Source organism: Centroberyx affinis, unplaced genomic scaffold (assembly GCF_046629955.1).
Source record: "Centroberyx affinis isolate AG114_WGS23_722 - 3 ecotype Tasmania unplaced genomic scaffold, CSIRO-AGI_Caff_v1 ptg000159l_1, whole genome shotgun sequence".
NCBI lineage: Eukaryota > Metazoa > Chordata > Actinopteri > Beryciformes > Berycidae > Centroberyx > Centroberyx affinis.
In genome coordinates, this window is record NW_027278856.1 from 63,428 (window position 1) to 89,039 (window position 25,612).

The 25,612-nt window shown below is 44.2% G+C and overlaps 1 protein-coding gene across 1 annotated transcript in view; it reads left to right on the forward strand.

The window, feature by feature from the left end:
* Positions 1 to 25,612, forward strand: part of nbeaa (neurobeachin a) — a 96,417-nt gene that overhangs the window by 61,586 nt on the left and 9,219 nt on the right. The window contains 29 exon segments of the mRNA XM_071533111.1: positions 1,306 to 1,414; positions 1,570 to 1,651; positions 1,947 to 2,070; positions 2,523 to 2,715; positions 3,990 to 4,676; positions 4,961 to 5,410; positions 6,200 to 6,417; positions 6,687 to 6,840; positions 7,426 to 7,449; positions 7,945 to 8,028; positions 8,808 to 8,988; positions 9,531 to 9,655; positions 9,785 to 9,853; positions 10,026 to 10,194; positions 10,565 to 10,956; positions 11,330 to 11,466; positions 13,229 to 13,383; positions 15,960 to 16,086; positions 17,061 to 17,180; positions 18,672 to 18,805; positions 19,585 to 19,646; positions 21,509 to 21,573; positions 21,862 to 21,970; positions 22,465 to 22,631; positions 24,032 to 24,156; positions 24,309 to 24,458; positions 24,560 to 24,592; positions 24,974 to 25,110; positions 25,397 to 25,514. Of these exon segments, the coding sequence (XP_071389212.1) occupies positions 1,306 to 1,414; positions 1,570 to 1,651; positions 1,947 to 2,070; positions 2,523 to 2,715; positions 3,990 to 4,676; positions 4,961 to 5,410; positions 6,200 to 6,417; positions 6,687 to 6,840; positions 7,426 to 7,449; positions 7,945 to 8,028; positions 8,808 to 8,988; positions 9,531 to 9,655; positions 9,785 to 9,853; positions 10,026 to 10,194; positions 10,565 to 10,956; positions 11,330 to 11,466; positions 13,229 to 13,383; positions 15,960 to 16,086; positions 17,061 to 17,180; positions 18,672 to 18,805; positions 19,585 to 19,646; positions 21,509 to 21,573; positions 21,862 to 21,970; positions 22,465 to 22,631; positions 24,032 to 24,156; positions 24,309 to 24,458; positions 24,560 to 24,592; positions 24,974 to 25,110; positions 25,397 to 25,514 (4,700 nt within the window).

Sequence of the window (25,612 nt, forward strand, 5' to 3'; positions counted from 1 at the left end):
ATAATGGTAAGAACGTTTATACAATTCCTGGACTAATGTGGGCTGGTGATGGTTAATTGATAAGCTTGACAAATCATAATGTTTCTGTAATGTTGTTTCTTTATATGGAGATCTGATTGAATGCAGAGCAAAACTGTGCATCAAACAGGGCATCTTTTTGAACTTAAAAGTGTCATTATGCATGAGATGGTGTATTCACAAGTCAATCCATAAAAACTATCACAAGCTAACTAGGAGAACTAAAAGTTTTATTGGTGTGTTTCTAGAGGAGGCTTACAAAGTCTTAATACCAGCTCAAAGTCAGACCACAGCTACTCATAAATGGAAAATGACGTATTTTAATCACATCATAATCTGGAACTTTAATACCTGTCATAACAGCAATCATCGAAGGTGGCTTGGCTTGGCTTACTTTGCTGATATGTGAGGAAGTGAAAGGAGAGAAAACATCATTAATTTGACAATTTGACAACTCTTTAAAATCTCACATTACTTGAAAATCTGATGTGAAAAGGCCAGATAGCTTGTGAATAGAATTAAGGGAGGAAGGTTTTTCTTTTCTTTCAGTCATGGTACCGTCTCAGTATGACAAAACAGGACAGATTTGTGGACACATTGCATTAATTTCTCTTTTAAGTATACCTGTATGCCCTTGGTTACATATTTTCTGTTTTCTGTCTTTTTGGGGGGGGTTGTTTGCTGCTTGTCAGGCTTATTTTTATTGGTTCAGACAAAGAAATAAGCTATGTCAAAAGAAACTTTCGTAAATTGAAAATACCGTGTTACCATGTATCATAAAAGAGAGTAAAATATGCTGCTCTTCAAAGATAACAACAACTGATCAAAAAAAACACCAAAAATAAATACTGCGCACAGTTCGCTGCTTTCACTATACGGATTACAGACTGGGATTTTACTGAAGCTGTTAGCATTATTCTTTCATGTCAAATTTAAAACCACTCAAAGTTGGTAATTAACAAAGTCCACTGGAGTCATTAGTCTTCAGTGAAGCGTGATTACAGAGCATTGTAAGCGAAAAGCCTCTTTGAGACACAATCTATGCCCACTAGCAAGGTTAATATTTAAGGTTAATATTTCTTGGCCATATGTTAGTTGCCCCAGTGACTCCTGCAGATTGTTGCCGTTGTTAATTTGCCTTGCTCTTTGGCGTCATGAATAACTGACAGGACCTCATGGTGCCTCCTGTCAATAACAGACCAATGTCAGTTTCAACTGTCATAAATTCAGTCATGACTGACAAGCATGTGTGTGTGTGTGTATGTGTGTGTGTGTGTGTCCCTGCAGGAGGAAGGTGGAGATCATGCACACACACAGTCTGTTCACGCTGCTGGGGGAGAGGCTGATGATGCACACCAACACCGTCTCTGTCACCACTTACAACACGCTGTATGAGGTAAGTGACCGTTAGGCAGCGGCTCATCCACATGCCATGTTAGCATAGCGACGCACGTGAAGCGATGCCCTTTTAGTCTCCTCTCAGCTCTCATTATTCCTGTGATTGTTGTGGCATTTAGCTGACCGCTGTCCATCTTCTGTGTCTGTGTGTAGATTCTGACGGAGCAGGTCTGTACTCAGGTAGTTCACAAACCCCATCCTGAGCCAGACTCCACCGTCAAGATCCAGAATCCCAGTAAGTACAAAACACTGTAGCCTACACCTCTCTGTCTCTGTGTGTTCTTTGGTCTGCCAATAATACAGTGTTGTTCGAAAGCGAGTAAACAAACAACAAAGCCTGAATTCAGAAGGCTACACTGCTGGTGTCTCTCACTTTTGATTTCTCTCACACTCTCTTCCCCCCTGTCTCTCTCGTCTCTTACTCTAACCACTCCATCGTCTTCTTTTTCTTATTATAATTTTTTTTCTTCTTCTTTCTCCTCTCCTTCTTCCCCTTCCCCACCCCTCTCTTTCCTTTCTCCCCCTCCCAGTGATTCTCAAGGTAGTTGCTACCCTGCTGAAGAACTCAACTCCCAGTGCCGAGCTGATGGAAGTCAGGAGACTGTTTCTGTCCGACATGATAAAACTCTTCAGCAACAGCCGTGAGAACCGACGGTGAGAACACACATGAACATGGGGTTGCACACATTCAGGCAGCACATTAATATGCATGCGAGTATTCACGGGCAAATACACACCCTCATTTGCACCTATGGATACACCATATCATATCATCATCATCATATGAAGGGTTTCATTGCAAAACATTCTTATCTATTTTGGAAAATTCTATCACCTGAAATTCATCAGTCATTGATGAAATTAAAAATGTATCTATTTTCTAGACAAACCTCCTTAAGATGACATAAACTTAACAGCAATGCATAAAACGCTTTATTTTAATACAAGCAAACATTTAGTAAAAATAGGTGTCATATTTTTCAAAAGTTGGATGTCTTAGTTTGGATTGAAGCTCTTATTGCATAGCTTGTTACAATATATATTTTTTTTAATACCAAACTCATGCTACAATTCAACTCACATGCAATGGTTGCGGCGTGTTGCAGCTGCCTGCTGCAGTGCTCCGTGTGGCAGGACTGGATGTTCTCCCTGGGATACATCAACCCCAAGAACCCTGAGGAGCAGAAGATAACGGAGATGGTCTACAACATCTTCCGGATCCTGCTGTATCACGCCATCAAGTACGAGTGGGGAGGGTGGAGAGTCTGGGTGGACACCCTCTCCATCGCACACTCCAAGGTGAGAGTGGGACAAACATGGCTTTTATAAGTGAAATCTATTGGGTCAGCGTGTTTAACTTATTAATCTTTAAAGGAAAAAAACACCTTGAAAGAGGTTAACATTGCTAAAAAAAACAGCTATTGGCAACATACCTTGCATTTCTGGGTTAATTTTGTTGTTTGGTGACTGGTATTTTTCTAATTCCAATTATCTAAAACATCAGCAGTAAACGTTAGAGCCAAGAACAAGGGCTTCATTCTAGATTCACCATTTTGCACTGACGTTCATCAATAATACAGGGAGAAATCCATCGTAGAAGAGGCAGAGATACCAATTTCTCCATCAACAGTAGCCTCAATAGACCAGAATGCAATGCAGCCTCAAGACAAATTGCGTTTTGAGTAAGAAGTGCAACTGAATTTTTTTCATGACCAGAAAAACTCACTCTCTTGCTCTTTCTGTTGCTATCGCTCTCTCCACCTTCCCGTATAACCCACAGCTGAATGCAACAAGTTCATGCACATTTTCTGGGTGTTGTCGAATGGCATTCTGGGAAATGTATGAAATCACTAATTGAAGTCGAAGTAGACAAGGGAGGTTGAGGGAATGTGGGTACAACAAAAAAGTAAATTCCAACAGTTCATCACAAAATAACTCCTGGGATGCATTGAGCATCACAGATGATACATAATGGGAATACATAACAGTGTAAGAGTATCCTACGGTGGAATTTTCCTTTAAATGCCTATTTGTTTTAAAATAGTGTGTTTTGCGTGTCATGTGCTTCTTTATGTGATTCATGCTGAATGTATTGACGGATGTAGATATTGATTTGTCAATTCCCTGCAGTTGGTAGAGACCGTTGAACACTTAGTTGATACTGACAACTGATCGCTCTCTGATCAAATTAAAGGAACACATTGCTTAGGTTATATTGATATTTTGACGTAATGTATGGTAGAAGGTGAACAAGGACTTATTGATTTGTACATATTGGCTATTATTGATTATAATTCTTTCTCCTTTTGTTGACCTGCACAGCCTATGCCTGGCTGATATATAATTGATTGGTCGATATTGAATCTTAATAACTGATCACTTCTCTGCCCTCTGTTCAGCGGTGGAAATTTTACTAGCCCAGTTAGGCTTTTGCCCAATCTGTCCGGCCTTTGGTAAAGACTATAAGCCCCATAAGCTTTACCTGGTGGAGAAGTTACTAATGTGTGGATTAATTACTGTTATCCCTTCTGTCCTGATAGCATAACTGATCATCTCCTTACGCTCTGTTATAGGTGACCTACGAGGCTCATAAGGAGTACTTGGCTAAGATGTACGAGGAGTACCAGCGTCAGGAGGAGGAGAACATGAAGAAGGGGAAGAAAGGCTCTGTCTCCACCATCTCCGGCCTCTCCGCCACACCCACCCCCGTTGTCAACGGCAACCTGGAGATTGACGACAACTCCCAGACACAGACGCCTGAGAGTGAGGCGGAGTACAGCGAGGGGGCCAGTGGAGACTCCCGCAACCTCCTGGCAGAGGGTGCCGTGAAGCGCCCCAACGGAGAAGCCCTGACCCCCGGAGAGCAGAGCGCAGGCCCCGGGGTGAGGGTGGAGGTCCATGACCTGCTGGTGGACATTAAAGCAGAGAAGGTGGAGGCCACAGAAGTGAAGCTGGATGACCTGGACCTGTCTCCTGAAGGCCTGGGGGGAAGCGTAGGTGGAGGAGGTGGAGGGGGAATGGAGAACGGACCTCTGGTGGAGGTCGATTCTCTCCTAGACAGCGCTTACTGCGCTGTAGTTCAGAACCTGAATGGGAACCTGGCACCTAAAGATGACACGGCGGGGTCAGGGGTCGGCATAGGGGCGAGCCTGGGGCTTTCGGGAGTCAGCCTGGAGGATGATGGGAACATGGGGCCGCTCATCACGCTGGCTGACGAGAAGGACAGTGTCCCCAGCAACAATGGATTTCTCTTCAGCAAGGTAGGGAATTATAGATTTACTGGCATTGATTGATTAAGATCCCACCTGTGGAGCCACATCTTCCCCTAATAGTCAAGAATAGAATCCCAAAAAGCTCCTCCGCTCTATCTCCTCTACTCTGTGTCCTTCTTAGCATTCTTACTGTCTTGTTTAAAGAAAAAGGGCTGAAGACTGTCCACTTTACTTTAACAACAAGAAGAAAAAAATATTACCAAATATATCCATACTAATGAGTCTTCTTTAATGTTCCTCCTGTCCTCCCCCACTCCATCCATCTGTCCCAGGTGGATGAGAAGCTGCTCCCAGCTCTGGCAGCTACAGACCCCCTCGTACTGCCCAGCCCAGACCAGCCCACTCCATCCGGCCCGGTCCCAGCTCACTCCTCCACCAGCGCCAGTGACGACCTGAGCCTGCTGGCCCACATGACTAGCTGTGGCTCAGATTTAACCCAGACCCAGAGCCACGCTCCGGGGGAACTTCCAGAGGACGGGCCCTTCAAGATCCAGAGCCCTCTGGCTGACATCAGCTCCATTGCTGAGGCTGAGAGCCAAGCCCAGGCCCAGGCAGCCTCCAGGCCAGAGTACCCAGAGGGAGAGGGCCCATCCGGGGCAGAGGGAGAGGCTGCAGGGCTTAAGACTGGAGGAGACACAGCCAGCACCACCTCCGACACAGAGAGGTCAGATGACGGGAAGGACAAGGATACCAAGAAGATCCAAACCACCGCCACTACTCAGGTGTGTTTACGTGTGTTTGTTTGTGTGTGTGTGTGTCTGGTTTTGTTGTCTCAGTGTCTACTAGGTGCCTCTCTAACACCGCATTCACGCTGCAAGCAACTGGATTGATGGGTTGCTCTGTACTGACTGAATGTGGGCGGTGCGAGAGGCTCTGATTGCATCTATGTCGTGGTCTCATTAAGCTGCAACGTTTTGAACAGGCAAATCCTGTATTTTTCACTGCTTTCGTATTGCATTTCATAACGTTATATTGTTTTGATAACTAGCTAGCAACTGCTAATTGGCTAGCGTTAATGAAAAAGAAACTGAAAAAAATCAATAAAAGCACTTGCGATGGATACAGACATTCGCCAAGCATAATTTTTTAGACGTTTATTCCTGTAGTCCTTTAAATAAAAGTTGTGGAAAACTGGGAAACTTTGAATGGCTGTAATCAACTTATCATCCATTTTGCACTTATGAGACGTTGATTATATCCATTCCCATTCCCATGTCCCTATTGTTCAAGAAACAGAATGACATGAAATAAAGTCAAGCATGCAAAACTGATTGGCTGTTGATGGCTAATGACTGTGTGAAATGAAAGGACTTCCGGGACTTAATTTTGCTGCTTGCAGTGTGAACGTGTGGTAAAATGTCTCAGCCCTAGCCCTTCTGGCAATGGTTTTGATTCATTGATGAGTGAAATGCATATTTGTCTGTGTTATTGTGTACTGAAAGCCCTCTGCTGGCTGACTCGCTCATTAACCCCCCCACCCCCCCCTTCTCTTTTTGCGCTTCCCATTGCAGGCCCTCCACGGTCGTAGCGCGGCCCAGTTGGAGCGGGACCTGCGTGTTGATCTGGGTTTCAGGGGCATGCCCATGACAGAGGAGCAGCGCCGGCAGTTCAGCCCCGGCCCGCGCACCACCATGTTCCGCATCCCAGAGTTCAAATGGTCTCCCATGCACCAGAGGCTGCTCACTGACCTGCTGTTCGCCCTGGAGACTGACGTGCATGTCTGGCGGAGGTGAGGGGTTTCTGTTTTATAAACCAAGCAGATTGTGGGGTTAGCTGTTTTGTTTTTTACACTAGTTTACCATCTTCCGTTTATACCCTCCAAAAGGACGTGTCACTTTCAACACATCTGTAATTGTAGTGTGCTTTATTTGAAAAGGACACATCTTTTTGAAGAGTGTGCCAGTAATATTAGATTGAGGAAAGTGATACTCATGGCCTCACAAGGTCAAAGAATCTTTAGTGTGTATTTATGTAAAATATATCAATTTTTTCTTTCAGCCACTCCACCAAGTCTGTGATGGATTTTGTGAACAGCAATGAGAACATCATCTTCGTCCACAACACCATCCACCTCATCTCCCAGATGGTGGACAACATCATCATCGCCTGTGGAGGCATCCTGCCTCTCCTCTCCGCTGCCACCTCCCCCTCTGTAAGTGGCTCTGCTCTGCCCCTCGGTGGTGGGAGGGAAAACTGCAGGTCACCGGCCGCTAATTAGGCGTGACTAAGGCCTAACGCTGAAAACGAGAGGGACCTGCTTAAACACACCTCCTCTCATGCTTGGGGTATCATTGATCTTACACGATTGGATAGGTTGAAAAATATCTTGTGTCCATTACACTTTGTAGCTTTTTTTTACCTATCAAATCATGAAGCAATGACTTCTTAAGCCCCGAAGGCTGAATTTTATTTCTGCAATGAGCTCTGCTTATTTTGGCCACGAATATAAAAATGGGTAACCTGATTAAACTTTCACGACTGTTTACTGGATTCCTCTCATCTGTATCTCCTTCATGTATGTAACTGTCAATCTAACACTTTGGTATGTCTTGGAAAGTATTTGAACCTTTATTTAATCTACTTTCTAACCCTTTAATTAATAATCCCTTTAGTTTGATAGTTTGATAATCTGTTTATTTTAATCGTCTTTCTTTTTTTCTTTTCCTCTCTATGTTACCTGTATTCTGTGTATTTTCTTGTCTTTTTTGTCTGTTTTTGTCTGTTTTTGCATGTGCAGAGTTCTAAGGGTAGTGCCAACACTGTAAGTTGCGGTTTCTTCCTCTCTCTCTCTACTCTACTAATACTTTGTTATGGTTTATTTACCATTGTGACTGACACTAACCCCTGCCTGTCTGACATCCATAGTGTTTCTATTTGTTGTGTTCCTTTGCTGCTAATCAATATTCCCCCTTGTACTGTTCCTATCTATCATGGGTATGCATTAATCTCTCTGCCTCAGTTGTATCTATTTCTTAACAACATAATATTCTAACATTGTTAGAATATTATACAAAGCAGGGGGATAGAATAGATTCAAAGGTGAGGAGGTAGATAGCTGGTAAGGAGAAAAAAGACTAAACACAAGAGTAAAAAGATATGTTGCAGGTAAAAATACATAAAAATAGTATATATATATGGATTGAAGGAGTATGAGACAAAAAGCATGAGAGTTTTTCAAAAGTCCTTTTAAAACACTGATGATGGTACTGAGGGGTTTGCATCTGCTAAGCCTGTCCCCTTTGTATCAACACTAAAGAAGGCAGGAGGAGCCGGACCCCTGAGGGGGTCAAAGGGAGAGGAAGTGACCCCTGTTCCTGGGGGAGGAGGCGCAGGGGGAGAGGTGCGTAAAGAGCCTGGGACTCTCACCATCACCAGAAGAGCTAAGAGCACCAACCCAAGCCCTTCTGTCCTCACCCTGTGTGTCTGTTATCCCCAAATGTCTGTGCACACTTGCTCTGAGGAGCCTCTAGACGCTTGCACTTTGTCTACTCTTTCATGCCCTTCACATCCTTATCTGCTTCCTCAGGCAGATATAGGGCAAACCGCACACTTGATTTGACTTCAAGTTTTAACGCCTGCCACCTTTCCTCCAAATTCATTTTCAATCTAGATGTACTGAAAATTTGGAAATTGAATACTTAGGTTGGTGCAAACATAAGGGGGCTTCACTTTTCTATGAAGTATATTCTAGGCTAGCTTTACCTGTCCCAACACTGCTACTGTTACTGCTAATAGGCCTTGAGACCACACTGCTACTGTCACTATCTCACTGTTCCCATTACCTGTGTGTCATCAGGCTGTTCTTCTTGTGTGTTGTCTAGAGCACTTCATGTTGCCAGATTTCACCATACATGTATGGTGAAATACTTCACTTACCAGCATGATACTCAAGGCTGCAATCCCTGTATGACACAACAAGCCATGGCTGTTTTTGGTCATGGTCGTGCCAGACACAGCTGCATTAGTTTCCTAAACGTTGCTTCTGTTGTTTACATAGAGAGGATACTGTTTCACCACCTTTCTAAAGTCAATGAGAGATCATCCAACTCAGTGTGTCTACATGCTAATTATACATTGAGTAACTGGCAATTGTGTATGTTTTTTTTCCCCCTTTCCCAGACGGAGTTGGAGAACATCGAGGCGACGCAGGGCATGTCTTCGGAGACGGCGGTCACCTTCCTGTCTCGTCTCATGGCCATGGTGGACGTCCTGGTGTTCGCCAGCTCCCTCAACTTCAGCGAGATCGAGGCAGAGAAGAACATGTCCTCCGGAGGGCTGATGAGGCAATGCCTCCGACTGGGTATGTGTGAGTTTGATTTATTCAATCTTTATTAAAAATGTAAAACCATTACAACCATGGAGGTAGACTCACGGAGAGGATTTCATGGCCCAATTGAGTGGGATGATATTTTCTCAGTTGAAAAAGGGGGTGTTCAAGATAAAACAAAATGGACTTGCAATAGATGTGTATGCAGGCACTCAGAGTCCCTTTCGTTTTGCATGTTTTGAAGAAATTTGTTTTCTATTCCAGATTTGAAATCATATCCCTGAGTCTACCTTTGATTATGCAAAACATTTTTCGTGTTGCATGCAATATAAGCTTGTGCAGTGTGGTGATTGGTTATGGATGGAATACAGACTCTTAAAACATAAACATTGCTTTCATTACAGAAAACTATGTTGTTATGTTGTACATGTTGGTAGTACATTTTAGAGGCCAAAACAGAAACAATCTATAGAATTCACTTTCCAGTTTTTTCAAACAAAAATACCAAGAAATCTGACATCCCCCTCCAGTATGTCATACTTACAGTTTGATCTCCATCTCTCTCTCTCTGTCAGTGTGTTGTGTGGCAGTGAGGAACTGTCTGGAGTGCAGGCAGAGACAGAGAGACCGGGGCTGCAAGTCCTCCTTAACCAGCAGCAAGTCACAGGACAGCCTCCACAGTGCCTCCACAACCAGCAAGGTACCACACACACACACACACACACACACAGAAAGACATGCATATACGCATATACACATACACACACTCGACACACAAACACATGTATGCTTGACCCACCACAATTGACTCACTCTCTCTCCTATTTAGCAGGATCCAGACAGACTCCTGCAGGATGTAGACATCAATCGTCTTCGAGCTGTGGTCTTCCGGGATGTGGTAAGTGTGTGTGTGTGTGTGTGTGTGTGTGCATGCATGCTGGTGGTGTGTATATGTCTGCATACAACTACAGAGAATAGAATGCCTCTGACTGTCCTGTATGGCTGTTTGTGTGGTTTAACATTGTTTTTACCGTTTAAATTTGTGTGTGCGTGTGGTGTGTTTGCTGCAGGATGACAGTAAGCAGGCTCAGTTCCTGGCACTGGCGGTTGTGTACTTCATCTCGGTTCTCATGGTATCCAAGTACCGGGACATTCTGGAACCCCAGCGTGAGATTGGCAGGTCCACCAGCCTATCAGGGAGGAGCATCCGCCATGAGATCAACTCCCCGACCAGCACAGGTAATTCTCACTGTTTCTATTCCTGCAACATCAGTATCAAAGGGTAATTATGGATGAGCCAACGATGACTCATCATTGTAGCGTTGGTGTAGTGCATGCAGAGGGGCTTTAGTCAAACAATAATATGCATTTGTCAAGAATATGAGGCCATTAGAGAAAGAAACAGAGAAGGAGGGAGGGGAGGAGGGAGAGAGGAGAGGGTAAATATATTACTTGCCGGTGCAGTGAAGCTGAAAAGCAATGAATTGTTAAAAACAGACATGCTATTGTGTAATTTGTTGACTGTGTTATATTGATTTTACACAATTCTAAGCCACTGTTTATCCTCCTGAAGTAGTGTTTCATCTATTGTCTCTCGTCCTTCCTCTAGAACACCCGTCCTCGTCCTTCTCTGACCGCGACAAGCAGACCCCCACCCCCGTGGACGACTCCCCCCGGGCCGGCCTCCCCCACACAGACTCAGGCATCGGGGAGGAGGGTCACGTCGCCGGATCCCTCAACGGCTCCGAAATGGGCCTGGGGCTCGGCCTCGGCCTGGTGGGCAGAGAGACGGACAGAGACAGGGACAGGGACAGGGACGGTGGGGGAGGAGGCGGGGGAGGAGGCACGGACCTGCTGTGCAGTCTGTCGTCTGACGTCAGGAGGTCACAGGAGAGCCTTCTGGATTCTCCCCACAACCCCAACTCCAACCCCAACTCGGCCCAAGCCCCGCCTTCTTCCATCTCCAGCATTAGCCAAACGAACAAGGGCATCAATGTCAAGGTGGGTCTGTTTGTCTTTCCACATGTGGTCCTTTCTGTGAGGGTTTAGCAAGTTTTACATTTACATTAAAACACATCTTTTGCACACATACCTGTTATTTTCTTACCTGTATACAGTGGCAGTTCAGGAAAAAGAAATAATTAAGGGTCTAGTTACTGTAGCTTTTTGGATTTTCTGTCAGAAAAAATAATAATTTCTTGAAAAATTCAAGCATATTTTCAAAGTGAAATTTCAAACATCAAGGCATCCCCTTATTCACTTGGTAAGAAGTCTAAAAAAGAGCTAAGAATCAGTCAAACCATTAAACTATTTTGCAGCTTTTGCAGTTTGTTTTCTCCTATTCACCAGATGAGTTGTTGTCTTGGTCATGCAGGAGATCCTGAAGAGCTTGGTGGCGGCTCCGGTCGATGGCGGGGAGGTGGGACAGGAGTCAGGGCCGACACCCTACCACCCAGACCCCGCCCTGAAGACACACCCCATGCTGCCCATGCAGTTCCACTCCTTCGACAGGTAAGTCCTGGTTACTGTATACAACCTACGACCTACAAGGGCAGAGAGAAACACACAGAGAGAGGTATACTAGTACCAATACTAGCTTTTCACAGATATGTATTGGTATCTGCATTTAAAGCGTGTCATTCCAAAGTGCGTACATGTATTTTGGAAAAAAAATTGGTACCTGAAATATTATCAGTATTTAGAAAACACAGAAGATTCTACCCTGAACTAAGGTCTTAGGATGACTCATAACTTTTACAGTCACCCATAATGTGCTTTAATTTGATGCCAGCAATCATTTCAAATGGTGAATATTGTTTTGGAATGAAACTCACTTGTTCCACTGATAGCGCACAGAGCAGAGCAGCATGAAAAAAAAAAATAGATTTCAGCACACTGACTTATAATTAGACTTTCACATTCACTGTGTACAATTACTGTGTTGTATCTGTGTGGAGGATTCTGGTAGAGAATGTGATCTAAAAAGTGGATAACAATGAATAATTTTTATTAACAGTGATACCATGAAAATGAGACACTGGTAGATATATCTGCTGGCATTGATTTACTTCTTCATTTATTCGAGTGGGTTTCAGGCTCAAACATCTTGGATCGGTCAGACAAAAACATTGCCCTCAAAGTGTGACAGCTCCCCTGTGGAGACGGGGAGATTGTTGCACAGTAATAAAGTCATAAAGAGATGACTGCTGAGAACGAACCCTGAACAGAGGTTCGATTTCTCCTCTCCTGTCCAGACTGTTAACATATGGGCCCTCTGCTCAGCGATGAATAGTATATTTCTATATTTCTCCTATGTATCACTCGGTCTTCTTGATCTGGCTCAGTGGCAGTCCTTGAGAGCTAAGTTATTGATTGGAGACCCATGTCTCGGGTAGTCCAGCCGCCTTTCAAACTGTTTCATTCAGACAGACTTGATGCACTTGAAAGAGCCCATCAACCCGTATCATCTCTTGGCAAATGCATAGGTACCAGTAAGCACACCTGATGCACATTGTCACTTGTAGATACATCAGTTCTTCTAAATAATTACTTGATTACCCATACAGTCCTTTCATAATAATAACTCTTTCACGTATGGCACATAAATAGGGACACAGAAATATTTGACTTGTACCATCTAGGGACTGTTGTCCTGAAACCTTGTACTCTGCTCTCCTGTATCAAGTTTCAAGTTTATTTATTTATATAGCCCTTTATCACAAGCATGTCTCAAATGACTTTTACAGACTGATATAGGACAAACATCAGGAAGAGCACAAGACACACAAAAGCAGATTTTAGCAAGACATAACAGCTTACCTATTCAACTTAGCCTGACTTACTAGGCACCACCAGCCTTAGACCCTCAGTGCATACAAGGAAAAACTCCCAATCAGCAATATCAACAACATTATGAGCAACACTGCACTTCTGAACATTATTGGCTGCTCATAATGTACGTTACACTGGATAAGAGCATCAGCTAAATGCATATGTGGATGAAATTAAACAAGTGCATTAGCACTTTTTAGGTGCCCAGGGGGAATGCGTTATTGGAGTGGTGTAGAGCAACAGTAAATATACATTATATAGCTTCTCACTGGGGACTAATCCTGTGCGTTCATCCTCACAGATGCACAGTCACCCACAGACTGTGCCAGCAGTGACGAACACACAGAGCCCCGCTCTTACTGAGGTGCTCTGTCCCAAGCATCTAACAAAGTATACTATGTGTGCTGATTTGTCTGACACCTGTATGTCTTGTCTCTGACAGGAGCGTTGTGGTTCCAGTGAAGAAGCCGCCTCCCGGCAGCCTGTCAGTCAACACAGTGGGCACGCCCACCACCAGCGGAGCGGCCACTCCTGGTAGCACACCCAACATCTTTGCTGCTGCTACAGCAACGCCCAAGAGCATGATCAACACTACAGGTGAGAGATCATGCACTGCTAAACCTATAAACACACATCTATTAAACACACACACATACACACATTCTCCTTTTTAATGCTATTTAATGTTATTCTCAACTCTCGCCTTTTTAAGGATATTTTTACCCCCATGAATTATTGCACTGCATCTATTTAGTGTTTATCTAAAGAGAGGCAGCAGGTAGACACCTGGAGTATGACGGAGGTTTTTGTCTGAAAAGCCTCCAGGAATTCAAAGTCTGTTGGATGAAGCAACATTGAATTTCCTCTCTTGTTACGGCACTCTTTCATGCTTTCCTCCGCATAAGATGTGATCCTTTGACAGCCAGAATGAGCTAGAATAGTAATTACATTAGATTAGATTAGATTAGATGTTCTTTATTGTCCACAAGGGAAATTTGTTTTGTTCAGGTCAGTATCATACTAACAGACAAGGCAGTAAATATATAAAATAAGTAAATAACATCACAGTAAAAGACAGGAGGTATGATTCTAAAAGATCTACTAATTCTGGGAATGTGTGTGTGCGCGTGCCTGCATGGGGGGTGTTAGCACAACAGTTCTTCCAGGCGGAGGGGGCAAGGGGGTTCCGGGGGGTTATGATTGTTAAGAAGCCTGATAGCAGAGGGGAGGAAGCTGGCCCTGCCCCTGTTTGTTTTGAATACAGGGGCAGCATATCTCCTACCAGAGGGCAGGATCTGAAAGCAGGTGCTGAGGTTATGAGTTGAGTCCCTCGCGATCTTACTTGCTTTCTTCACCGTCCTCTGATCATAGAGCCGCTGCAGGGTTGAGCACTGCTCCCCGCAGAGCTTGGACCCCAAGGTGATCACCCTCCGCAGTTTGGCTTTGTTGGTCTCTGAGAGCCCCTCATACCAAGCCAGAAAAGAAAAGGTGAGGAGGCTCTCTATATGGCAGATGTAAAAGCTGCGGAGGATGGGAGGGGCTACGTCCAGATGCCTCAGCTTCCGTAGGAGGTAGATCTGCTGCTGGCACTTTTTGAAGACGGTTTGTGTGTTGTCGTTGAAGGTCAGCCCGCTGTCGATGGTGGTCCCAAGGTACTTGTAGCTGCTAACCCTCTCCACAACCTCTCCGTTGAGTGTCAGCTGTGGGACAGGGTCAGCCTTCCTCTGGAAGTCTATGAGGAGCTGCTTTGTCTTCCTCACGTTTATCCGGAGAAAGTGCTCCTTGCACCACTGGTGCAGATTCTTCGCTTCCTCTTCAAAATGGGTGGGGCTGTTGGAGGTCACAGCCACAGCTCACACTGTCCGAGCCCCTCAGGTCATTGGTATATAGCGAAAACAGGACTGGGGAAATCACTGTCCCCTGGGGGGCGCCAGTGGATGTGAGCATGACAGGAGAGGTGGAGCTGTTGACCCTGACAAACTGCTCCCTTTTGAGGAGGAAGTCCAGTATCCAGAGGATCATGTGGGGATCCACCTGGAGCTCTTGCAGTTTGGCACGGCAGATGTGGGGCTGCATGCAGTTAAAGGCCGAGGAGAAATCCACAAACAGGATCCTGGTATATGCGCACAGCTTTTCTAAGTGACTGTAGGTGGTATGCAATACAGTCATCACCGCGTCCTCCACTGAGCGGTTTTGCCTGTAGGCAAACTGCAGCGGATCGAGGGTGGGGCTTACTTGTGAGAGGAGGGGGGTAGCACTAGTCTCTCCAGGCACTTTACCAAGACCGATGTGAGGGCCACAGGTCGGTAGTCGTTCAGCTCTACAGGATGGTTGGTCTTGGGGATAGGTCTTTTCTCGGAACGCTTCCACAGTGTAGGGATGGTGTTCTGCCGGAGAGAGCGGTTGAAGAGATGACAGAGAACGCTGGCTAGCTCATCTGAGCATTCCTTCACCTCCCTCCCTTTAATGAGATCAGGTCCCGGGGCCTTGTAATAAAACTGACCCAATAGTGTCTGAGGATACTTTCATGATTTGTTGTAGCCTGTTTATGTGCCAGGTGGCTGCCGTTTGCCACATAAGACAATACAATGAGTGGCAGAAATTTGAATCTAGCAAAAAGTTCTTACTAACATACTAATCTCACATACTTTTACATGGATACTCTTTGACGCAGATCTGGTATTAAATGAGAATGATGTTTTTTTCTGCTCACTGTGATGCACAGTACAAAGAACAATTGGCATTTCCTCTGTGTTAGGCTGACTGTACATATGTATAGTATGGGCCAAATTGCTGTTTCTATGCAGCATCATACTCAGCAGATCCATTGTGGGAGAATGGGCTTGTACTCAAGGCTTTGTCAACCTGTCAGACATGCCATACATGCATAATGGACAAGGAATGGATTTGTTCCCCGGAATGGATTCTGTGTATTGATTGCAAAGCTATTTCCACAAACAGGGGTCATTACCAGAAGACAAGCAGCAGCATGTCTGCTGAAATACTATCTGAATTAAATTTGGTCATAACTGATCAGCGACATTAATACATTCCCTGTATTATTATCGTGCCAGCTAATCTTCCTTGCGGTTGATTCATGTTATGCTAATGACCATGTTATTTTTCATCGCTCTCTCCCCCTCAACCCGTCTCTTTCTCTGTCGTCTACCTAGGTGCCACAGACTCAGCCTCCTCTTCCTCCTCCTCCTCTTCATCGTTTGTCAACGGTGCGACCAGTAAGAACCTGCCGGCGGTGCAGACGGTGGCGCCCATGCCAGAAGACACCATGGAGAATATGAGGTCAGAGGGTGTCCCACGCCTCTCTCCTTCACAACGTTCCTCACTGCTTCAACCATTCATTTACCTCTTCACCCATTCACTTTGTCCCACCTCTTTCTTCTTCCCCTCCTTTTGGCTGTTATTTTTATTTTGATTTCTCCATTTTCTTGGGTGTCTGTTGCCTTTTCAATCCATCCACATCACTCAGTCCTCCTCACTAAGCTGTTCACTCTCACAACCATTACTGATATTATTAGGTTAGATTTAGGTTTTGTATGGCATGAGTGAACATACTGAGTCAGTGCTCTTTCACACACACACATACAGTATGTTCACGTGCACGCACGCATGCACACACACACACACACACACACACACACACACACACACGCACACACACACCTCACTCACTCTAAACTATGATGCCTTTCATCAGAGACACGGCATCGTCATTTTAATTAGCATGATGCTAATAAAGAATGTCAGTCTTCTTCCCCACCCACTCCACACCCTATGCAAATATCACCACTAATTAATCCAGGTTTATAATTGCTTTTGTTCAAGTCAACAGTCCTAATTAATTTCAGAATCCGTATTTGACAACATGTAAATAAAGCAGTGTCATAAACATAACTCAGTGTGTTCCATTTGTAAGTGTTTCCATATTCTGTGTAGCTTTCTTGACACTCACTGATAAAATATTATAAGTTGTATTGCAATAAAACAATGTCATTTAAAACAATTAACAATCTTAGAACATAATTAGGCTTATGGGAAGCTATGATATTTTCTATAATTACTTTGAACATTGTTGCATCTCTATCATAACATTGCTGTCAACATACTCCTTAGACATGATAGACAGTGTTGATTATGTGTGTAGGTGCGTGTGTGTTTGTGTATGTACGTGCACGCGTGAGTGTGTGCGTGCGTGCGCTCGCATGTGTTCCTTAATCAGTGTGTATGTCTGTGTGTGTGTGTGGTTTGTATTGCAGTGCCTATTGTGAGATGGAGCAGTGCGCACTGCGCAGCGGTCAGACGCCCCCTGAGCTCAAGTCTTTTAGCTCTCTGGCAGGCTTCCAGGCAGCCCCCCGAGATGCAGGACAGTGTTTTAGGCAAGGAGACCCTCGTCCTGTCCCCATGACCCCCTGCCCAGCCTCCACCACGCAACCCCTAATACGCCCAACCACTAATAATTGTTCCTAGAATGCCATGCGAGAAAGGACAGACGTCTTCCCTAACGGCTTGAAAAATTAGCCACAATTCTGGTATAGGCCAGCTGTTCATGGTGTTGTGTTTGGTACAGCCAATACTGTCACTTCTGGCATGGCCATCTTCTCACACTAACCCCAAACTCCAGATCAGACCTGAGTCACATTGTATTTGCAAATAACTCTTTGCATTTCCTTGCTTAAACCTACTTGAAGTGCCTGTTTTAACCTACTGTAACTGTAAATTCTCTTCAGCTTATTGCATTGTCCTGTGTGGCAAATCCCACCCATCCAGTACTCCAAGCAGGTTAAAATAAAATTAACATATGTAAACACTATGTGACCCAGGTCTGCTCCAGATATCACATGCTTATAATGCTAAGAATATGCACTTGACTCCACTGCCATCTTGGCTCCATATTTTTACTATGCTCTATAGAATGCTGTACTCTTGGCTATTATTACCTCCTGCCTTACTTAACTTGCATTTCTTGATTGCGCATTGGATAGAAGAGTATTTCACTCATCACACATGTGCTCGCACGCACACACACAAACACAAAAACAAATACAGTTTTCCAGTAATTCCACTAAAGATTTTGTAGCATTTGCTAACAAACCTCTGCTTGGCAAGATATTATCCAGAGCAGTGCAGCATAAAGACAGTTTTTGGAGGTTTAGCATATTTGCACTTCCAGCTCCACTCATCCTACTACGCATTGTTGATTAACTCAAAGATTAGCCCTGAACCTGCATAGTGCCATTAACCTTCATTACCTGTACTAACCCAGGCATAGTGCTTCCATACCCAACCATAATTTCAAGTTTTGTACTCTGCACAACCTTTTTGATTCTGCAACATGTCTTTTAGGCATTTTCTGTGTCCATACTGCTTTATTGACTGAATTGACTTCTTTTATTCCTTCCTTCTTTCTCACCTCTCTCAATTTGCCTTTTTCCTTCTCTTCCCCTTACTTTGTCTTCTGTCCTTCTTTTCCCCCTCTCCTGCCTTTTCTCCTACCTTACTCCCTTCTCCCTTTCCCCTCATCTCTTTCTACCTTATTTTTCTCTCATGTTTTTCTTGTACGTTTTCCCTCCTGTCTTTCTCCCTTATTTTTTCCCCTGATCTGTTTCTCCCTTATTTTTTCCCCTGATCTGTTTCTCACTTATTTTTTCCCCTGATCTGTTTCTCACTTATTTTTTCCCCTGATCTGTTTCTCACTTATTTTTTTCAAATGATCTGTCTCTCCCTTATTTTTCCCTCATTCCTCTCTCACGAGTTTCTCCCTCATCTTGTTGTGGCTTATTTTACCTTCACTGCTATTCCCTCATCTTTTACTCTCTTATTCCCCCCTCCCTAACCTCTGCCCCCCCCCACCCCTCCGCCCCCTACAGTATCACCACCAAGCTGGAGCGCGCTCTGGAGAAGGTGGCCCCGCTGCTGAGGGAGATTTTTGTGGACTTTGCCCCCTTCCTCTCCAGGACGCTGCTGGGTAGCCATGGGCAGGAACTGCTCATAGAAGGTACAGGTGCTGTACACGGCTCCTTTACCTCTAACTGGCGTCTCTCTGTGGAGTCTCCCCATTCACTGTCCCTCACCGCAGCGTGTGTGTGTGTGTGTGTGTGTGTGTGTGTGTGTGTGTGAGAGAGAGAGAGAAAGAAGATGAGTGAAAGAGTGAGAGAATGAGCGTATGTATTGGTGTGTGAGTACATGAGAGTGTCTATGAGCTGGCTGCCTCACTCATTCGTCAACCAGGTATGAAGTCAGTCATATTTTGCACCATTATTAGCTAGCTAGCTAATGTAAACAACTTTACAGCAGATTATGCGCAGTAGTAGCATCAGTAGTACTGATATTAAACTACATAGATTGTAGTAAATGTGATCTGTTCCTTCCTGTGTCCACCTGCTTCCTGGCGTCCTGTTTTGCGTGATCCACTGTCTCTATGTTGATCTGCAGATCTCTCCCTCTGCCGCTCCCCACTGTCCTCTTTCCTCCTTCCTCCTCTCCTCTCCTCTCCTCTCCTCTCCTTTGTCCTTTCCTTCCTTCCTTTCCTTCTCTCCTCCCTTCTCTCTGTCTCTGCTGTTTGTTCCTGTCTTTTCTGTGGCATGCTTTTTATAATCTATGACTATGATTGCTGTATACAACAGCAGCGTAACTACTGAGACTACAGTGGCTTGTTTGATGATGTTTTTGTGACTCTGAGTGGTGTGTGTGTGTGTGTGTGTGTGTGTGTGTGTGTGTGTGTGTGAGAGAGAGAGAGAGAGGGAGAGATTCCTGACTGTACTGTCTGTCTCTGTACTGCAGGCCTGGTGTGTATGAAGTCTAGTACGTCTGTGGTGGAGCTGGTAATGCTGCTCTGTTCTCAGGTTGGTAACTCCTCACCTCTTCTCTTCTCTCTTTCTGTTTATCTGTCTGTCTGTCCATCCATTCCTCTATCTACTATTTTCACACATATGATCCACTTTGTCCAAAGTCCTCAAAGCCTGAATAAGTCCAACTTTACCTGTCGTGTTTCTAGATCATTCTCAAAGTTTTGGAGTTTTAGAAACATAATAATTGTTGAGAGATCAAAACAGTTTGATCTCAGTTTGAGTCACTGCACAGAAGTCCACTCAAGGGCATCCTGGTGGTTTAGTGGTCTAAGGCATGTACCATGCAACAGCGGCATCTTGGGTTCAAATCCAGCCCAGGACCTTTGTCCCATGTCACCCTCTCTCTCACATTATCGCTCTCTACTTTGAACTGTCAAATAAAGGCAAAAATGCCAAAAAATATAATCTTAAAAGTCCAGTCATAAAGCAGTTACAGTTACAGACCCACCCCATGAGGCAGCCATCATGGTTGACTCTGCAATGAGCGCATTGCAGATGAAACATAATATCAAGTCATATGCTTCATCACACCATAGTTTTCCCAAGTCAACATCAAGCCCATAAACAAAAAGCATGTTTAGTATCAATCACATACTCATGAACTTGTCATATGATTTTACGTTTGAAAACTAAACTAATCACAAAGGCTGTTTTTATCACAACTAAATATAATTTTCATATTATAGGGGTCATCTATTTTTCTACAAAGACACAGCTATTCTTTATTCCCTTAGAACAGCACTCAACAGACTGAAAACAGAATGGTACTTACATTACAGAGCTTTCTCCTTGTGGTGTAGATTAAGACTTCTTTTATATTCTCCAGTTTTTTTCCTTTTCAAGCAACAATTCTTTGTGTTGTTGTTTTGTTGGATGCTGGCGATCTTTAAGTGCTCTTGTCCTTGGAGGAGCTCTCCCCATCTCTTCAGTCCTCACACCCTCTGCCCACTCTTCTTTTCCTTCAACTCTACTCCTCAACGGCCTCCTCTTCTTTTGCTTCACTTTTCTGCTTTCTTTTTTTCCTAGTATTTTCTCCTGTTTTTTTCCTGCTCCATCTTGATTTGTACTGTCAGACACCTCTGCTCTTCTGGTCTCCTAGATCCATTTTAACTCAGTGTTTCAATGACAGCAGCTTTCATCTTCTACCACTCTCCACAGTGCCCTTCCCTCTCACCACTCCCTCCCCTCTCACTCCCCTCTGCTCTCCTGCCTGGCTGCCTGTCAGCATGTATAGTATTACCCCTGGCTCCGGCCTCGCCTGCCATTAGGGGCCCGGGAGAGCGAACCTTAGCCCAGATATTGATCCTCCGGATGGGGGAGGTAACCGGAGATGCTCCCACGTGTCCCTCACAACCATCAGGGCCGGTGGAGCTGGTGGAGCTAATGGAGCTCTGATAGTCCGGGGCTTTCAGCAACGCTCTTAGCCTGCTTTGCAGTCTGGAGTCTCATATGCATGCACACACACACTTAAAACACTCACATACACTCACACGGGTGCAATTTCACTGACACTTAGAAAGCTCCTAATGCCTTTGTCTGTGCTGTTTCCTCATTTTTATTTTTAGCATGAACAGCAGCTTTGAGCCATTGTACCTTTTGGGTTGTGTTTTGGGCGGAATTCAGAACGAATCGAGATAAAATATTTAGAGATATATGAATTTTGGGGAACACACAAAAAGTAGATACATGATGAGACAGTATTTCCTCTCAAGTCAGGCCATTTTAAACCCTGTACTGTATAAAACTGACATTGTGCATTGAGACGGCTATTAATGTGTTGATCACACCCTCCTCTCCCTCCCCATATCTTAACCATAGTTTAACATTAATAATCTTGATGTATTTTCTACCCTTAGGAGTGGCAAAACTCCATTCAGAAGAACGCTGGATTGGCCTTCATTGAGCTCATCAATGAGGGAAGGTAATCCCTTCCCCTTACTAATCACAGTGCCACACTATTCCCTGTCAGTCACACATTAGCACCAATACTGTTATCAGTGCTCAACAACTAATGGGTTTGATAGAGCCATAATGAGAGCCTCGCTGGGATAAGTGCACAGTGCAATGTGTGTTTAGTAGGAAGTCTAATCATTATAGCGCAATAGAGAGTACAGCAGTTTTGTGTGATTCTGTTTCAGTGCCCTTAACGTTTGTTCTCTGTTAGCTCTCCTTCACTTCCCAATGCTCTGGTTTCTCTCTCCTTCGCCAGACTTCTGTGCCACGCCATGAAGGATCATATTGTGCGTGTTGCCAATGAAGCAGAGTTCATCCTCAACAGACAGAGGGCCGAGGATGTACACAAACATGCTGAATTTGAGGTACACACACAACGTCACTTCTGTTATGTCATGAAGTAACTCATAACTTATAAATCAAGCCGGTGGGTGAAAAAAGATACAAGATATAAAATATATTCAGCTAACATGATTGCAAATTTATTGTTAGAATGTGACTATTAAACAACGCCTGAAAGTGCACAAATGCTACTGTCTAACTACATGTTACTAACTACTAACTACATAAATTAAAAGCAATCCTGTGCACAATCTTAATATAATAGGATTTGAACACCTTCCTCTGAAAACCTAAAACAGATTTATATGGTTCTTCATCTGAAGGTTTCATTGGTGTTACCATAAACTCAACACACCTAACTGTCTTCATCTCTTACTATCTCCTCATCTCTCTCAATTTCACTCTTTGGTTTCTCACAATCTTGTTTCTGTCCGCTCTCACCCGCTCCTCCCTTTTCCCCCTTTTTCAATCCTCCTCCTCTCCATCCCTCTTTCCCCTTCCTCCCTCTCTCCTCCAGTCTAACTGTGCCCAGTATGCTGCGGACCGGCGGGAGGAGGAGAAAATGTGCGATCACCTCATCAGCGCTGCTAAGCACAGAGATCATGTGACCGCCAACCAACTGAAACAGAAGATCCTCAACATCCTGACCAATAAGCATGGAGCATGGGGGACAATGTCACAGAGGTGAGTGGGCGGCGCGAGGAGCTGCGTATCAAATTATACTCGGTCATGGGGTAGTGTTTATCAGGCTCATTGTGAGCTTTCCATGACACAGTATCTGACTTGAGCCATAATCTGGGGTGAGTGGTTTTGTAGAAACCCTCTCCGACTTGTTAGTAAGTTGCTGCCTCCCATCAGGGATGTTTTGGTGAATTTGGACCTGACACCTTCTCACTTCCACACAATATCCCTCTTTTCTAATATTCTGTTTTTTTAAGATATTTTTATTAGGACCTGGACATCTCTTATATCTCACCTCCACAATCTTTACATTACCACTGTCCATACCCAGACTCAGTACTAATCAGACACTCTAGTCAATAGTACATTGAATCTGGTATTACACTATAGTATCAGCAGCCTCCTGATCTACAATAAAATCTTCACCATTTCATATTATCAACAAAAACAAAAAGTTCAACATCTATTTTGGACTCAGCATACCCGGATCCCACATCACAGACTCCGAACATCTATTTCAACTTTTCAATTTGGACTGCAGATATCATCAGTGCTGAAAAGGAAATTAATAAATCAATAACCAAACAAACACATTTATAAAAGAGAACATGGGCCGTGTAAAGCAGGATCCCTGAAACAATCAAGTGTAACCCAACAAGATTTTACATCAACCACAACAGGCACAGACCTCCGAATCCTACCATCCTAAGCGGTAGCTGTATGAGACTGATTTCCCTATTTAGCACACACACACACACACACACACACATTGAATCAAAGATTGCTTGTTATCCAGAATTGCCTCCAGGCTGGCAGCTACACTGACACTGATCTGAGGACATGTGACATGAAACATCTGAAGTCTGTCTTCCTCAGTCTTGCCACTCCTGGAGATTATTCAAATAAACTGCATGTTTCAACCCGCAGGCTGTTAATAAACACTTTTTGCACTCAGATGTAAAATTAATTGTTAAATTGCATCTGAAGTGCTCTGGCCCAGTTACAGTTTCTCACAGTGGCATTATGATAATTGAAATTTTCAATCACACTTGCAACAGCTTGAATGGCTAACTGCTACTGCTCATTTCTTGATTTAGTTAAACCCTTTGGCTCTTCGGGGAGTTTAGGTCATTCACCATTTGTCGCTTATTTTTATATTTATTCAGAGCGAATTTCTGTTCATCTCAGAGTTGGAGAGTTTGGTTAAACTCACTCCGCTGGTAGAATACTATCCCTGGTCCAAATCAAGAGCATCCTTTTTATAACAGGGAGTAATTTTAGGAAGTTGCAAGCAAGAATGACGCCTGTAACACCTCGCCGTTCTCCTCGCTTCCCTTCTTGTTTGTCTCCCATCAATTAAATGACTGTTTGTTATCTTTGCTCCTCCCCTTTTCTGTCTATAGCCAATTACATGACTTCTGGCGTCTAGACTACTGGGAGGACGACCTGAGGAGGAGGCGGAGATTTGTGCGGAATGCCTTTGGATCCACCCACGCCGACGTGTCACTCAGAGCGCTGGAGGACTACGGTCAGTCAGCTGAACTGTAACCAGACCAGAATGTAGACATGTTGCACCTAGCTGATACCTGCTACAAGTGTACAATCTTTACCTTTCTTTTGTCTGTCGCACACACACACACACACACACACACGCACACACACACACGCTTCATCAAACAGGTACAGAGGAAGAGGAGGAAGGGCTTAAGTCAAAGAAGACCTTCCGCAGCCAATCAGTGGTCAGCCAGAACCCGGAGGCGGAGCTAATGCTGGAGGGAGACGATGACGCCGTCAGCCTGCTGCAGGAGAAAGAGATTGACAACCTTGCTGGTGAGATGCACATACACACACAACCACACTCATGCACACACACACACACACTATGCTGCAGTATGACAAAACAGTAAACTTTCTATCACTCTCATTTCTAGTACGTTTCCGTCCACGACTTTTTACCTCCAGAGGCAAGTTGGTCATTTGAACATTTTGCAGACACACTAACCATCCAGCTGATTCATCTGATTCAAGAATACTTGGCAATCCTAATTTACTAAAAAATGATACTGATACTGATCCAAATCAAACCAAACGCCAAACGTAATCCAATGGTTCTGCTGTGACTTAAAACACCTGATGGATTGTTTACTATGGTGAGAAAGTAGAAGAAATGAAGAAATGATCGATGTTAACTAACATGAATTGATTGTGTTACCCGCGTTGTTTAAGTTTTCTGTTGCGTCTGATGATTGTTGATTGTTCTTGTCTGTGTCAAGAGCCTGTTAGTGCTATGACTACCTGAAGTAGTAGGTCTAGTAATTCTGAGTTATAAATTTGTCCCCCTGTAGGCCCAGTTGTGTTGAGTACCCCCGCTCAGCTGGTAGCTCCTGTAGTGGTGGCAAGAGGCACTCTGTCCATCACTACTACTGAGATCTACTTTGAGGTGGATGAAGAGGACCCTGCTTTCAAGAAGACCGATGCCAAAGTAAGGACACACTTACTTACTTACAACCTTCTTTACTGTATTGTTCAGTACACAGACTAACCACTTTAAAGGGGAAAAAAACAGTGCAGATTCAGACTGCCATCCTATGGAGGAGAAGGAGCAGATAGCTTTTGCTTGACAGTGATTTACATTTTTTACTTTCACCAAAAAAGTGTTGATCTGAATAGGTTTGTACTGATTTGCTCTAATCAGTATTTAAAAAATGTGTCCTCCCGTATGCATACTGCTAAAAAGTTTGTCGTTATGGATGTCCAACCCTGCACAGGTGCTGGCCTACTCTGAGGGTCTACATGGCAAGTGGATGTTCAGTGAGATCCGAGCCGTTTTCTCTAGACGCTACCTGCTGCAGAACACCGGACTAGAGGTCTTCATGGCCAACAGAAGTAAGGCTGCAGATTTCTCATTACTTACATTAACATTCTCGCATTCATAGCCTTCTCAACTATACATACCAATAACCTATTGTCATAAATCCTAGCCA